General features: G+C 53.1%; 2 protein-coding genes across 9 annotated transcripts in view; one reads left to right on the top strand and one right to left on the bottom strand.

The window, feature by feature from the left end:
* OTOF (otoferlin) overlaps nt 1-6992 on the top strand; it is a 90443-nt gene extending 83451 nt beyond the window's left edge. For all 3 annotated transcript variants that reach the window (XM_081592807.1, XM_081592805.1, XM_081592806.1), the window contains 6 exons: nt 383-471; nt 2114-2212; nt 2370-2611; nt 2891-3069; nt 3155-3255; nt 6000-6992. In XM_081592807.1, the coding sequence (XP_081448933.1) occupies nt 383-471; nt 2114-2212; nt 2370-2611; nt 2891-3069; nt 3155-3255; nt 6000-6180 (891 nt within the window). In that variant the 3' untranslated portion in view covers nt 6181-6992. The remainder of the gene's footprint in view (nt 1-382; nt 472-2113; nt 2213-2369; nt 2612-2890; nt 3070-3154; nt 3256-5999) is intronic.
* Nucleotides 6453-15073, bottom strand: part of DRC1 (dynein regulatory complex subunit 1) — a 34302-nt gene continuing 25681 nt past the window's right edge. For all 6 annotated transcript variants that reach the window (XM_081592809.1, XM_081592810.1, XM_081592811.1 and 3 more), the window contains 6 exons: nt 13355-13444; nt 12764-12850; nt 10499-10647; nt 9285-9428; nt 8825-8927; nt 6453-7691 (listed from right to left, as the gene is read on the bottom strand). In XM_081592809.1, the coding sequence (XP_081448935.1) occupies nt 7635-7691; nt 8825-8927; nt 9285-9428; nt 10499-10647; nt 12764-12850; nt 13355-13444 (630 nt within the window). In that variant the 3' untranslated portion in view covers nt 6453-7634. The remainder of the gene's footprint in view (nt 7692-8824; nt 8928-9284; nt 9429-10498; nt 10648-12763; nt 12851-13354; nt 13445-15073) is intronic.

Below are 15073 nucleotides of genomic sequence, written 5' to 3'. Positions count from 1 at the left end.
TGACTGGCCTGAGTCTGACATTTTTCAGTATTTGGGATCAGGGAGTCCCAACCTGGGTCCATAAAAAGAGGTCTCCATGCTATTCGCTGCTTCCCCCGAAGTATCAGGCGCCCCATACACACACACACACACACCATGCCCTTCACCGTAACTGCCAGGGCTCGTGTCTTGGCTTTGAGTGAGAATCACATCACCTCTGGTGGAAACCCAGGGTAATCTCCCTCAGAAGCTGCAATTGGCTGTTGGTGACATCATAGGGATTGCTGGCATCCAAGAATGAAAACTGATGAGTCCTGCCAGAACAAAGGTTGGGAGGGAGAGGAAAGCTGGCCTTGCTGGGCAGAGGAAGGAGTCATGAGATGTGCCACACCCCCTTCCTCAGGGCCGTCTGGAGCTGTGGGTGGACATGTTTCCCATGGACATGCCGGCCCCTGGGACGCCTCTGGACATCTCCCCACGGAAGCCCAAGAAGTGAGCTGCTCAGGGCCAGCGCCCTTCCCTCCCTGCTCCCCAATGCATCCTTTCTGTAGGAGCCTCCAGGCCCAGGTCACCTTAGTCAGTCCCACGTGGCCTTGTTGGGGGAACAGAGCACCCCACGAAGAGGGCTGTGGGGACTGCCCTGTGGAGGTCCCCTTGCTGAGGCAAGGGGTCACACCCCCACTGTGTGGCCAGCAAGGGCCATGAGTTCACACCGACATCCTCCCCGAAGGCTCTGTCCTCACAGATCTACTCCTCCACGCACACGTGCACACAGGCAGCATCCCCTCTGGGTTCCCCCACACACATCCACAAGATGCAGAACCCCTGAGAGCTGCTCTGCTCCCCTGATAAAAGTGGTTCCCACTTGAGGCTGTCATTCAGCTCTGCCAAGTTTTATTTAAAACTGATGAGATGTGCAGGGGTGAGTGCCCAGAATGGGCGGGAGGGTGGGAGAGCAGCCAGAACGCTGGATCATGAGCCAAGCCACCTGTCTCTGTTAGTTAACACTGGCCAGGTCACTTTTTCCTCCATGGTCCTCAGTTTTCCCATCTGTAAAGTGGCCAGACCAAGCCACTGCTAGCACTGGACTCGGTGTCTGCAATCAGGGCCCCACATTTCTATTTCACATTGAACCCCACCAATCATATAGCCCATTCTGCCTGGTGGGCTTTCCCAGGTGGCTCAGTGATAAAGAATCCACCTGCCAACGCAGAAGATGTGGGTTCGATCCCTGGGTTGGGAAGATCCCCTGGAGAAGGAAATAGCTACCCACTCCAGTATTCTTGCCTTGGAAATCCCATGGATAGAGGAGCCTGATGGGCTACAGTCCACAAGGTTGCAAAAGAGTCGGAAAGGACTTAGCAACTAAACAAAAACAATTAATCTGCCTGGCACAGCCTCTGAGTGGGACCCTGAGTGAGCTGTTCCATGGCTCGCCACCAGGGGACACCCCAACCCGTTGTGTCTCCAGGACTTGCAGTTCAGGGGCATTAAGTCCACCATGAGCCACTGCAGTCAATTTTTAGAGGTTGACTCAACCTCACTCCTAAAGGTAGAGATGGAACTACCTCATTTATCATGACATTTACACTTCAAGAGGAAAATCCCCTTTAGGGGCAAGGATGTAAAGGAAATCAGATTCCAGGGTGATCTACTGCCAGCTGCTGGGCTTAAATGTAAATTTCTATTAGAGCTGGAATGGAGCTTCAGGCCTCTGGGGAGGAGGGATTCTTGACTCTCCAAGCCTCGCTTCAGCCACGCCCTGAGCAGCCAGGCCCTGTCCCTCCCTGGGCAGCCTCCCTGAGACCTGAGTCAGCTCTCCACCTGCCCCCCTCTTCCAGGAGGACTGTGCTCTGGGTCCTGGCATTCTAGCCCAACTGGCTCTCCCCCACCCCTGCCCCGCATGGCTCTTCTCTCAATAGCCATGCTGGCTGGACGACCTTCTCCTCTGATCCTGGGTGCCCCACGTCTCCCCAACCCCTCAGCTTCTCCCCACATCGGCTCTCTCAGCCCCAGCCTGGCCCAGGCCCCATGCCCACCCCAAGTCCCCAGGACTTGTCCCAGTCACCTCATCTCCAACCCCAGCCTGGTAACCCCAACCCCCACACCACTAATCGGCCCCTAACCCACCCAGGTACGAGCTGCGGGTCATCGTGTGGAACACGGATGAGGTGGTCTTGGAAGATGACGACTTCTTCACTGGGGAGAAGTCCAGTGACATTTTCGTGCGGGGGTGGGTGAGAGGTCCCTGGGTGGGAGGGGGGCCAAGCTGGGTAAGCCCACCTTCCTGGAAGGCAGGAGAGGAGGGGCAGGACAGGGTGGGTGCTGTGGGTGGAGAGAGCCCCCACCCCGGGTGTGGTCGCAGGTCTGGAGCGGGTGATGCCTCACAGGTGGCTGAAGGGCCAGCAGGAGGACAAGCAGGACACAGACGTCCACTACCACTCCCTCACGGGCGAGGGCAACTTCAACTGGCGCTACCTGTTCCCCTTCGACTACCTGGCTGCTGAGGAGAAGATTGTCATCTCCAAGAAGGAGTCCATGTTCTCCTGGGACGAGACCGAATACAAGATCCCTGCGCGGCTCACTCTGCAGATCTGGGACGCCGACCACTTCTCTGCCGACGACTTCCTGGGTGCGGGGCTGGGACCAGAGCAGTGAGAGGTCCCCTGGGTGGGAGGGGGGCTGATCTGGGTAAGCCCACCTTCCTGGAAGGCAGGAGAGGAGGCAGAGGACAGGGTGGGTGCTGTGGGTGGAGAGAGCCCCCACCCTGGGTGTGGTCGCAGGTCTGGAGCAGGTGATGCTCCAGTGGGGGCAGGGGAGGGGGAGCCAGGGGCAGGATGAGCCCAGCTCAGATGGGGGGACCCAGTGTCAATCGGACCCAGTGTCAGAGCTGACTCTCAGGTTGTCACAGGGGCCATCGAGCTGGACCTGAATCGGTTCCCTCGGGGCGCGAAAACGGCCAAGCAGTGCACCATGGAGATGGCCACCGGGGAGGTGGACGTGCCTCTGGTTTCCATCTTCAAGCAGAAGCGCGTCAAAGGCTGGTGGCCCCTCCTAGCCCGCAATGAGAATGACGAGTTTGAGCTCACGGTGGGCCTCACCACTTCTGGGCAGGGGGCAGGGGAGGGTCTGGCACCTTTCCTGGGCACTGGCACCATTCTGTTCCTCTCTGCAGGGCAAAGTGGAAGCGGAGTTGCATCTACTCACTGCTGAGGAGGCGGAAAAGAATCCCGTGGGCCTGGCCCGCAATGAACCTGATCCCCTAGAGAAACCCAAGTGAGTGTCCTGCATGCCAGTCCCCTGCCACCTTGGTCCCTGGGGGCACAGGAACAGGAAGGAGGTGCCAGGACCTCTGGTCTTCTTTCCCCCACTCTGTGGGCACCTCTGCCCTCTCTGACCCTTCCTGGGCCACAGCCTCATTGCTGGAGAGCCTCCTCCCTCCTCCCTTTCCCCCCAGGATCCACTTCCTCCCTCTGAGGCCAGAACACGGGCTATAGTACAGGGAAGGCCCTATTGAGCAGAGTTGAATGCTCTTCCTACTTTTTGATAGGGGCTTTCCAGGTAGCTCAACTGGTAAAGAATCTGCCTGCAATGCAGAAGACTCTGGTTCAATTCCTGGGTTGGGAAGTTCCCCTAGACAAGGGATAGGCTACCCACTCCAGTATTCTTGGGCTTGCCTGGTGGCTCAGATGGTAAAGAATCTGCCCACAATGCGAGAGACCTAGGTTCGATCCCTGGGTTCGGAAGATCCCCTGGAGGAGGGAGTGGCAACCTACTCCAGTATTCTTGCCTGGAGAATCCCCATGGACAAAGGGGCCTGGCAGGCTACAGTCCTTAGGGTCACAAAAAGTGACTAAGCACACAATTTTTGACAAAGGCAAACAGCTGCAGTGGCGGGCTTTGGGGCCCCAGGCAGCCTTGATGGCTGGGGGAGGGGGGTACCTGGAACTGTGTACTCAGCCGAGAGTCACCTTCATCTTGGCCAGGGGCCCTCACCACACCCCGGCCCTCATCCTCCGTGTCCTTCCTCAGTGCTCCCTCTGCTCCTGTCGCTGCTCTAACCAGCCCGACACAAGCTTCATCTGGTTCTTGAACCCTCTCAAGTCTGCCCACTACTTCGTGTGATACATGTATCACTGGCTGCTTCTCCTCCTCACCCTTTTCCTCTACTCTGTGCCTGGCTACCTGATCAAGAAGATCCTTGGGGTCTGAGCCCAAAGCCTCCTGAGTCTCGTACCCTCCCTTCCTCCTGGACCTAGGGCTATGAGCTGGCCAGCATGTGGCACACCCACACCCACACACACACACACGAGTGCACACATAAGGACAGTGCAGACAGCAACTTTTAAGCTTTCAAGTGGTATCCTAGACTCAGAACTGCAAATGACTGTCTTGCATGTTTACATATGCGGCCAGAGAGGAAAAGGAACTTGTCCAGGGTCACCGCCTAGCAAATCAGGGTAGAGCTAGGACTCAGCCTTGGTTTTCAAATGGCCCATCCAGTGTCTTTTGCACAATACCACCTCTTCTCCCAGCGACATCCTGGTCAGAATTGAACCCACTTCCGCTGGCAGAAAGCAGCTGAGTTATGAACAGGAAAGGGGAAAGGCTTTGACTGAGATCAGCCATCCAGCCCTGAATAGATTCTATCAGCATCCTCCTCCCAACCAGAGCCCTTTCCTGCCCTGCATGGCAGTGAGTAGCTCCACAGCATTCAGTCATCTTGGTAACCAGCCTCTGGGGAGCTCAGCTCAGTGCCAAAACTTCTCATGCACTTTCTCACATTACCCTTTCACCAACCCCGGAGGTGGGGTCTGCTATTAACCCCATGGTACAAGTGAGGAATCCAAGGCTCTAAGACATGCCTCACTTGCCTGTCACCACTGGGACTAGAAACCAGGTGCCCTTGCCCACAACCCTCAGCCTGCCCTGCCTGCACTGATTGGCTCTGGAGGGTGCAGTCTATGTCCCCCAGGAGCAGGAAGAGTTTGAAGAAGTATGTTCAGTACTTCGATTTTCTATCTGGACATTTTATAGAATCTATTGTTCTTGTCATACAGTCAACAGAATGTAAGCTCAACAAGCCCTTTTTTGGCTAGGTGGCCTTGAAGAAGGTAGAGTAGTGATCCAGCCCTGATGGTGGGCAGGTCAGGGGTGAGGGTGGCATGTACCCTACCCTGTGGATCCTCAGACCCCTGGCAGGGCCAGGTGGGGACAAAAGCCTAAAGGGGGAGGAGGTTGGAAACACAAACCTCACTGTGAACACGCAGCAAGTGCTATACCATCCACAATGAACAGCTCAGTAGGGGAGCTTCCTATTGTAACAACCAGAACTTCCTGCAGCCCTGCAACAGCCTCCTCCAGCACTGACCTGCCCTCTGAAAGTGTTGGGTCGAGGGGTAGCTGCTCAGCTGCCAAAAATGCCATCTAGGCCTCGGGAGGAGCTGGGACAACTGCGGTTCTCTGCAAAGAGAACGAGGAATGCAGGCAGCATTTGCTGGAGCTAAGTTCAGTTCAGTTTGGTCACTCAGTCGTGTCCGACTCTTTGTCATTCCACCGACTGCAGCACACCAGGCCTCCCTGTCCATCACCAACTCCTGGAGTTTACTCGAACTCATACCCATTGAGTTGGTGATGCCATCCAACCATCTCATCCTCTGTCGTCCCCTTCTCCTCCTGCCTTCAATCTTTCCCAGCATCAGGGTCTTTTCCATTGAGTCAGCTCTTCATATGAGGTGGCCAAAGTATTGGAGTTTCAGCTTCACCATCAGTCCTTCCAATGAATATTCAGGACTGATTTCCTTTAGGATGGACTGGTTGAATCTCCTAGCTGTTCAAGGGACTCTCAAGAGTCTCCTCCAACACTACAGCTGGAGCTGAGACAGGCTCAAACCCTGCCTCCAGTACTCAGTATTCTGGGGACTGGGACCGTGAAGGGGCCCCTCTTGGGGTCTAGAAAGGCTGCGGGGACGGGGCGTCTTGGAGGTGCCACTCCCCTGACTGAGGCTCTCCCTCCCCAGCCGGCCCGACACCGCCTTCGTCTGGTTCCTCAACCCCCTCAAGTCCATCAAGTACCTCATCTGCACGCGGTACAAATGGCTCATCATCAAGATCGTGTTGGCGCTGCTGGGGCTGCTCATGCTGGCGCTCTTCCTCTACAGCCTCCCGGGCTACATGGTCAAGAAGCTCTTGGGGGCGTGAAGGCCCTGGGGCCCTCCCTATGGCTCCCCTCCTGGGCCTGCCCATTTGCCCCACCTCTGGCACAGCGCTCTCCAGTCCCAGGGGCCTTCCTCCTGCTGGCTGGGCCGGTGATACAACCCCACCCCACCACACCCTGCCTGTCCGCCCCACCCCATGCCTACTGCTGGCCCGGTCCTGCCCGTCTTGTCCCTACCTGCAGGGTGGGGAGTGTGGGAAAGGGCGAGAGCCTGCCCCACCTGCCAGAGGAAGCCACCCGAAATCCTCCCCAGGCCTTCCAGCAGAGCACTAAAGCTTTAATGAAATTAACTGAGAATCGAGAGAATCATGTCATGGGCCGGCACCCAGGGCTTTAAAAAGAATCAATGAGCAAGCAGCATCACCCTCCCCTTCCCCAGATATAATCTTGCGAGGGCAGCCTCCATCTTGACCGTGCAGAAGTGATCCCAGATCCCTTCCATGAATCCTGCCAGGTGGCTGCTTCCCCGGGCCACTCCACTCTATCCAGGCAGCTGCAGTCTGGGTGCACAAGCCCAGTCCCTGCCCAGCCTGCAGGTTCTGATGGCCTCCCAATGCTTCCTCCGCCCAGGCTAGCCCTTGCAAGTCAGCACGCCTGCAGTGAACCCTGTACCCCACCCACCTGCCTAGCCCCTGCTGGGCTCACCCTTCCAGTCCTCCGGGGGCTGCCTGGAGTTTGCTCTTGAAGGGCTGTGCCCGGCCCCCGCCCCCACAGCCTGTGTGAGCAGAGTTTCTCTTGGCTGTTTTTCCTCTCTTGAGTGGTGATTTTTCTCTTAATAAAAGAAATCAAACCCTGAGCTGACAAGTCTGCAGTGGGTCAGGTGGGGGGACTGTGGGGGAGGGGTGCACAGGGTCGGCTGACAAGCTCAGCACAGGCTGGGCCCCTTTGGAGGGGGGCCTTGTGACCCAGGGTTCAAGGTGGGCCTGAGGTACAGGGCTGCCTGTCCAGGCTGCCCCAGGAGGAGTGTCACACCACAGCCCAGGGGCACAGCCTGGTGGACCCAGGGCCCCAAAAGCTCACTAAAGCACTCTTAGTGACAGTGTGAAGGCATAGACCCTGAAATGGCCCAAAGCTCCCAGGCACCGTCTGTTCCCGGAAGCAAGAAGGGAGCCCTGAGCCACAGTCTCGGCCTGCAGCTGCGTGCCTATTCTCAAACCAGTCTGAAGCTGGGGACAAAGTCCCCTCATGACACAGAGGTGTCAGGTGGGGATTGCTCTTTAAAGCGATTCAGACACAACTTTTTTAAGACTTTAATCGGGACTGTGGAATCCAGGTAACTCCTCTCAGTGCCTTATTTCAACAGGCCCGACAACAACAGGTCTGGAAAATGCAGGGAGTGGGCCTGGGAAAGCCCCCTGGGGTGGGGGGGGTGTTGCATCCCACACCAACAGCTATACCAATGTTGGCCCTACCGCGACAGGCTTTTCGAGGTCTGGCTCTATTTTGTGGGGACCCGGAACACCTGAGTTGGAGGAACTTGCAGTTCAGAGTTTATCTGGAAAAGAGAGAGTAATGGTCATTACCCTTCCCCCAGGGTCCACCTGCCAACAGGCCTCCGAGTCTCTAGAAGCACTTCTTCCCCAAAGACTTCCTTCTGTCACCTGGGCCAGCCTGCACGCAGCCTGCCTTCCTCAGAAGCCGAGTCCTGGGCTCCCTGCCTGACTTCTGCTCCAGCACATCAGCCTCTGGTAATGCTCTTAACCTTCCCCTCTGATCCATTTTCTAGAACCCTAACCTCCCCGCTTCATCTGCCCATCTGGTCTCGTTCTTCCATGCTCTTCCCCAGCCTTTTGTCCATTGTAGCGTCGAAGGAAGGGTGGCCCCCTATGGTTCCCAAATGCCTGAGTCCTGTCTTGGGCCAAGAGGCCACTGTGACCCCCAGGCTCATCGCATGCCCCGCTCAGGTGTGGCCGGGGGCCTGAGACCCCCACAGGCCACACACCCCCAGGGCCTGGCATGTGGCTGGCCTCAGCTGATGACTCAGGAGGTATGCCCAGCCCAGTGTTACACCCTTAAGTGCCATGTGAAGGATCCCACAGGAGCAGAGCAGAGCCAGCGTCTGCGCTGCCAATGGGCTCTTTCCAGTGGAACAGAACGTGAGATCCCGCCTCCTGCTAGGACACAGGGAAGTCACCCCAGCTGTCCCTGGAGGAGGTCTGGGTAGAGGGCTGGGGGGAACATCTGCCTCGGTTGGAGCCCCCTTTCCCGGTGTCACATCCCAGGCCAGACCCCCGGGGCTGGCAGAGCGGGAAGAGCCCGAGCTCTGGGCAAGTGACAGAGGCTCTGTGGTTTGATCCTCCTTTTTGTGAAAGGGAGAGAATCACTCCCGCCCTGTTCACCTCACAGACCAGCTGTTAGGACCAAAGAAGGAAATTCCGTGGAAGGGCTCTGTAAGCTGTGAGGCCAGCGCCGGCTTCATCATTACCTTGCAGAGCCATCCAAAAAACATCTGGTGCCAAAAACTATATGGGCGTCAAAGTGACGCTATGACAGCCCACATCTCAAAGTTCCCTTGCCTCTAGAGGTGGTGGGGAGGGGATGCCTCACTTCCTCCAGTGTCTCCGCCAGTCCCACTGCTGCCCCCCTGCTCCGGCGCCCCAGTGTCCTGCCTCCCCTCACGGGACCCACCTTGGTGTCGAGATACTGCTGCAGCAGCTGCTGGAGCTCTGTGTTCTGCCGCTCCAGAGAACTGTTTTCTATCAGCAGTTCAGCCCTCTGGGTCAGGACAAGGCTTTGGGCAGAAAAATTGGTTAGAGGCTCATTGAATCCTCCTTCATTCTCGATCAAGTCAGAGCAAGGATCTCTGCTCTTCTATTCTGGTTGGAGGTGAATGAGGACCCCAGAAGCCTCACCCACCAGGGCAGCCCTCCAGCCCTGAAGGAGCCAGGCCACTAGGAACAAAACAGGGAGGGTGAAGCTGGAGGGTTCGATCCCCCAACACTACACAGCCCCCCACCTGAGTTGCCAAAAGCAGCTTTACTCTCCAAGAGTTCCTGGGACAGGGAGGCGGCAAAGGTGGCCACTCCAAGCAGGATGCTTCTCCTACCTGCCTGCCCTCCTCCTCCTGAGCCATGGCATACACACTCACTGGTATTTCTCCAAGGCTGTATACAGAGCATCCCAGAGGTTCTGGGTGGTGGCAGGGATAACCGTGGTCAGGGCCTTCCAGTACTCGGAGTCTTTTGAGTCGTCTCGCACAACCTTCAGCAACTTCACTGGCACCCAAAAGTCCCTGAAGGTCAAAAGCACTGGTACCATTCCCCTCAACCTGGTGTCACCAGGGGCCCCAAGCAGTGCCCCTCACAGACTTACTGTCACCTTCATCCAATCATGGAAGAGCCTCAGAAACAACACCTGCTTATCCTTAAAGGTTCCTGATTCTCGGTGTTGTTGTCACCCTTATGAAGGAGTGTCATCCACTCCCTTTCTCTCGATCAGTTTACCTCACTGGCTCTATAGCTCATTATTACATCCATTTCTTCCATGGATGCAGCCAAAGCAGTTCTTAAAACCTGTTAACTCCTCTCCACACACCCCCAGGATAGCCTTCATCCAAGCTATCCCCTCCCACCTGGACAACCCTTCCCACTACAGTCCCTGAATCAGGCATCAGTCAGCCGCCAAAGTCATCTTTCTGAAATGCAAGTCTGCTCCTGGCTCTCTCATGGCTTAAGATCATTTTCTGGCTCCAATCCACCAAAGGGTAAAGACCAAGACCTTGGGGAATTTGGATAAGGCTCTCAAGATCCAGCCTGGCTCCTCTACCCAAGCCGGTCTCACTCCCCAGACCCTTGACACTCCAGTCATACCACTCTGTCATGATTCTTGAAGCAGGTCTTTCCCTGCACTGTGACATCCTGAAATGCCCTTCCTCCCAACTCTGTCCATCAAGGAAAACCCAGTTCTGCTGTCATCTCCTCCTAAAACCCTCTCTGATGTCTCAGATGAAGATGACCACTTCCCCTCTGAGCAGCCTGACACCTCCACATGCTTTGACCACTGTTCTGATTACAAAGTATTCTCCCCACAGAGCCTATACACAGCAGCCCCCAACAGATGTTCGTTAAATAAATGAATGATGAATGAAAACATGCAAATCGCTTCTGTATCTATTTCTTTCATTGCAATGTCCATGGATTCCTCTCGCCCTCCTTCCGGATATCCATCTACTGAAGTGGATGACACTCCTTCCCCAAGTTTCTAGCTCAGCAGCCTCTTCTCCCCTCCCTGGTATCTGCTGGGCCCCCATCCCATCCAGCTCCCCCCGACTTCTCAGGTAAGCCCTCCAGCACCACAGCCCACCTGGGCTTCCTCAGACCCATGACAAAGGCCTTCAGAATCTTGAGGACATCGTTGGGGTGGATGAGCTTGGGAGAAGGAGGGGGCTCCTTCTCCTGCGACTTCCCATCCACAAGGCTCCCCTCCTTCTCTGTTCTGAGATCCAGTGGCTCCTGTAGTGGGAACACAGATGCCAGGAACCAGTGTGGACAAAGATGCAAGGGCAACTATGGTTGGAGGCATGCAAGCATGAGTGTATGAAGACAGCTAGAAAGAGGAAAAATGGAGAAAACGTTTACAGAAAGTTACAGAAGTTTTGGAAAAGAAAGATGCAGACATGCACACAAAGAAAGAGATAATTAAGGAAAAGAGTGGAGAAGAAGGAAGATGGGACCAGGAAGGGGCAAACAGGGAGCTTCATAACAGTTATAATGGGGGAATTCCCTGGTGGTCTAGTGGTTAGGACTCAGCACTTTCACTGCAGGGGCCTGAGTTCAATCCCTAGTTGGGGAACTAAGATCATGCATGCTGGGCAGTGCAACCAAATTAAACACACACACACACACACACACACACACCAGTGATAACATTCTAGTTTGGTATCCAGTTCACAGGTTGTTCATTTTATTGATATGTATAAAGCTTACATGATATAAATATCCTTTTGATTCATAGTACAAATTAAATTTTAATTTTTTTAATTTTAAAAAGTCCTTCTATTCCTGCTGTACAGTTCATTCAGTTTACTTCCCACCAGTAAACCAACATTATCAGTTTCTTATATATCCTTCCAAGGAAATATATATCCATAGAAGCACACACACTTTCATTTTTCCTTTCCATTTTTACAAGAATGATACTCTACTACGTACATAGTAGAGTTTCACATACCAACCAACCTTAGAGAGCTTTTCACATAAATACCTAAAGAACTTCATTGTTCTTTTTTACAGCTGCATAGTACTCCATTGTGAAGCTGCAGCATATATTAATCAATTCTTTAATGATGGAAATGTGGATCATTTCCAATCTTCTGTCATTTCAAACAATGCTGTGATGAATAAGCTATGATAAACACATCATTTCAACTGTATTGAGTACATCAATAGGATAAAATCTTAGAAAAGGAGCACAGGCTAAAGTATACTATACAGTTTTATCATTCATCCTGCCAAGCTGTCCGCCACAGAGGCTGCAACAATTTATACTCACACCAGTAAACTCTAAGCATGCCTGTTTCCCAAACCTCAGCCATCACTATCTGCTATCCAACTTATGGATTTTTGCCAACCTGACAAGTGAAAATTGAATTTGAGCACTTTTAATTTGCATTTTTCTAAATACAAGAAAGCCTGATTATATTTTCATATGCTTTAAAGTTATTTGTGTGTCTCTTCTAAAAGGTGTTTATTCATATCCCTTGTCTGTTCCACTGAGTTGTGAATGTTTTTATTGGTTTATGAGAGTTCTTTATATATTGAAATTAGCCCTTATCTGTCATATGAATTAAAAATATTTCCCCCTCCTGTCATCTATATCTTAGCTTTGCTTATATTGATTTTTGATCTACAGAACTTCTTCTTTTTGACACAGCCAGTTTGTCCTTATTTTTTCTTATGGCTTCTCGGTTTTGTCCCCTCAGCCAACTCTTTCTGGAAGCATATCAGGATACTCATACCCACTGTGACACTAAAAATACTAAAAACCTTTTTTAATTCATGTTTTTAATTTTTATATTAATATTAAAATTTTACAAATTTGTAACATGATGACTTCCTCAAAATAGTCAATTATGATCAAGATAGTTATTAAAAATGGCCCTTGCTTTGCAGGAAAGTCCTATGAATCAAAATATTCAGAACGTGGTGGGCCCAGGTCTCATGTGGCTGAGGCCTGGCTTTGAAGGAAGGTCCTGGAAAAGACCCCTTGGGCCTCAATGTAAGAACAGGATCTGATGGCTAGCTAGCCTTCCCTTTACAAATACAAAATGTAACAATGCCAAGGGAAGTGCTAAAATCAGCTTTGACACAAAATCCCCACTATTCCTCCTGAGTGTGAAAGTGCTAGTCGCTCAGTCATGTCCAACTCTTTGCAACCCCATGGTCTGTAGCCCACTAGGCTCCTCTGTCCATAGGATTCTCCAGGCAAGAATACTGGAGTAGGCTGCCATTCCTTTCTCCAGGGGATCTTTCCGAATCACAAGTATTATTCAAAGGTGGCAGTGCCCTCTGGGGGATTCCAGGAGAATTTTTAATGCTCTCTCTTTTTTTTTATTACACTTCACCTTACCTGGCTGGAAGGTGAATGATGAGTTTGGTATTTGAGGAAGAATTTAACCAGTTTATACAAGTCATCCTCATTTTCAATTCCAAGGGCCTGAGGAAAAAATAGAATGACTGCTTCAAACACCATATTAAGAAGTCCCTCAGCTCCCAAGAGCAAGGGCTGGCTCCCCTCAGCCTCCCTGTCCCCTACCATGGCCCAGAGAACACGCTTTCAACACCAGAAAGCACAGTGAGTGTGGACACGCACATCAGAACAGAGAAACAACGCTCAGAACAGCTCCATACAGGCTTGGTGGGCAGGAGCATGCTAAAGGGGGCTGAACACACCTCTGAGTTTAGGGGCGAAGGGGAGAACCTATGGCTGAGAGCTGGGCCATAAGAGAGGGGCTGTCAGAGGAAGGGGTGGGATGGGAGTCACCAACGCAACTCTGAAGCCAATTCTTGGCATGGAGAGTAGGTAAAGGGAAGGATATAACAGTGAGCTGGGGAAGCTCTGGGAGCCCAGCAGCTACTCCAGGACTGAGGCAGTGCTGGAAAACCCAGCGGGCTGTGTTACACTGGAACCCCCAACCCACTCAGCCTGGGGGGCACTCACCGAGAAGATGGCGTCCAGTCTCAACAGGTAACACTCACTCTTCTCCAGGGGCAGGAGTAGGCTCAGAAGCTTGCTCTCTATGAGGAAACCCTGAAGAGAAGGGAGACAACATCTCCAGTAAGAGACTGGGTTTGGGACAAGTCCTGCAGCCCGTCCCCCTCCAGGCAACGAGCCAGGGATGACTCCGCAGAGCAGAAAGAACCCCAGGGCCGAAACGTCAGGCAGCTGCCAGGCACCCCAGAGGAAGGCCTTCCCGGGACATCTTAGAGTCCTTCTCAGGGATGAAGCCAGTCCTCATGATGGACTGAGGTGTCCTCAGAAGGTGCTGACTCACCTTGCCCACAGGCCACAGGGGCAAACACCTGAGCTCCCCACCACAGTCCAGACCTGATCCAGTCCCATTCCCTCCTGCCCATGGCACTTTACTCAAATGCTAGTCCCCAGACTCAATGGAAGCGAGTTTGAGCAAGCTCCAGGAGATGGTGAAGGACAGGGAAGCCTGGCGTGCTGCAGTCCGTGGGGTCGCAAAGAGTAGGACACAACTGAGCGACTGAACAACAGAGTCCCCAGACATCTCCAGGACACGGCAGTAGATGCTGATCTGGAGGGCAGGAAGGCTGGAGGGAGATGGAGATACCGGAACAGAACCCAGTATCTGTCAATTGGGGCTGAGAGGGGAGAAGACTGACTGCACCCTCGGAGTGGGAACAACGCCTGGGGGAGGGCTCCTTGGACAGGAGGCCGCAGGCAGCAAGCCAGCAGACAGAGCAGAGTGTCGGTCAACTTCCTCCTTCAGCAGGAGCTGCCCTCGTGCCCAAGAACTGTCTCAAGTGGACTGGCGGCTGCCAATCTTTGTATCACTTCTTTCCCATCTCAGAAATGAAGAACTAAGTAAACAGCAATTCTGTTTGGGTACAATCGGACTTCTAGCTGAACCAGCTCCAACGAGACTGTTACACCAATTCCAGTGGGTTTTCTAACATGAGTGAAGACATCCAAGGTCTAATACCCCCAGAGTAATTGCAAACTCAGCTCCCGGAGAAAGGCCACCATGGGTTGTGGCCAACCTACTGTCAGACGGATCCAAGGGGGCAAGACTGGGACCCTTTCTCTTGCAGATGAGCATATTTTAGCATTTTTAAAAAAAATGAATTAGCAGGGGTCCCTTGATTGCAGCCATGAAATTAAAAGACGCTTACTACTTGGAAGGAAAGTTATGACCAACCTAGACAGCATATTGAAAAGCAGAGACATTACTTTGTCAACAAAGATCCGTCTAGTCAAGGCTATGGTTTTTCCAGTGGTCATGTATGGATGTGAGAGTTGGACTATAAAGAAAGCTGAGCACCGAAGAATTGATGCTTTTGAACTGTGGTGTTGGAGAAGACTCTTGAGAGTCCCTTGGACTGCAAGGAGATCCAACCAGTCCATCCTAAAGGAGATCAGTCCTGGGTGTTCATTTGTAGGACTGATGTTGAAGCGGAAACTCCAATACTTTGGCCACCTGATGCAAAGAGCTGACTCATTTGAAAAGACCCTGATGCTGGGAAAGATTGAAGGCAGGAGAAGAAGGGGACGACAGAGGATGAGATGGTTGGATGGCATCACCGACTCAATGGACATGGGTTTGGGTGAACTCAGGAGTTGGTGATGGACAGGGGGGCCTGGCATGCTGCAGTCCGTGGGGTCACAAAGAGTTGGACACGACTGAGCGACTGA

This window comes from Giraffa tippelskirchi, chromosome 4, assembly GCF_054371585.1.
Source record: "Giraffa tippelskirchi isolate mGirTip1 chromosome 4, T2T-mGirTip1v1.2.pri, whole genome shotgun sequence".
Classification (NCBI taxonomy): domain Eukaryota; kingdom Metazoa; phylum Chordata; class Mammalia; order Artiodactyla; family Giraffidae; genus Giraffa; species Giraffa tippelskirchi.
Note: the sequence above shows the minus strand (reverse complement) of the source record. Positions and strands in the feature narration are given on the sequence as shown.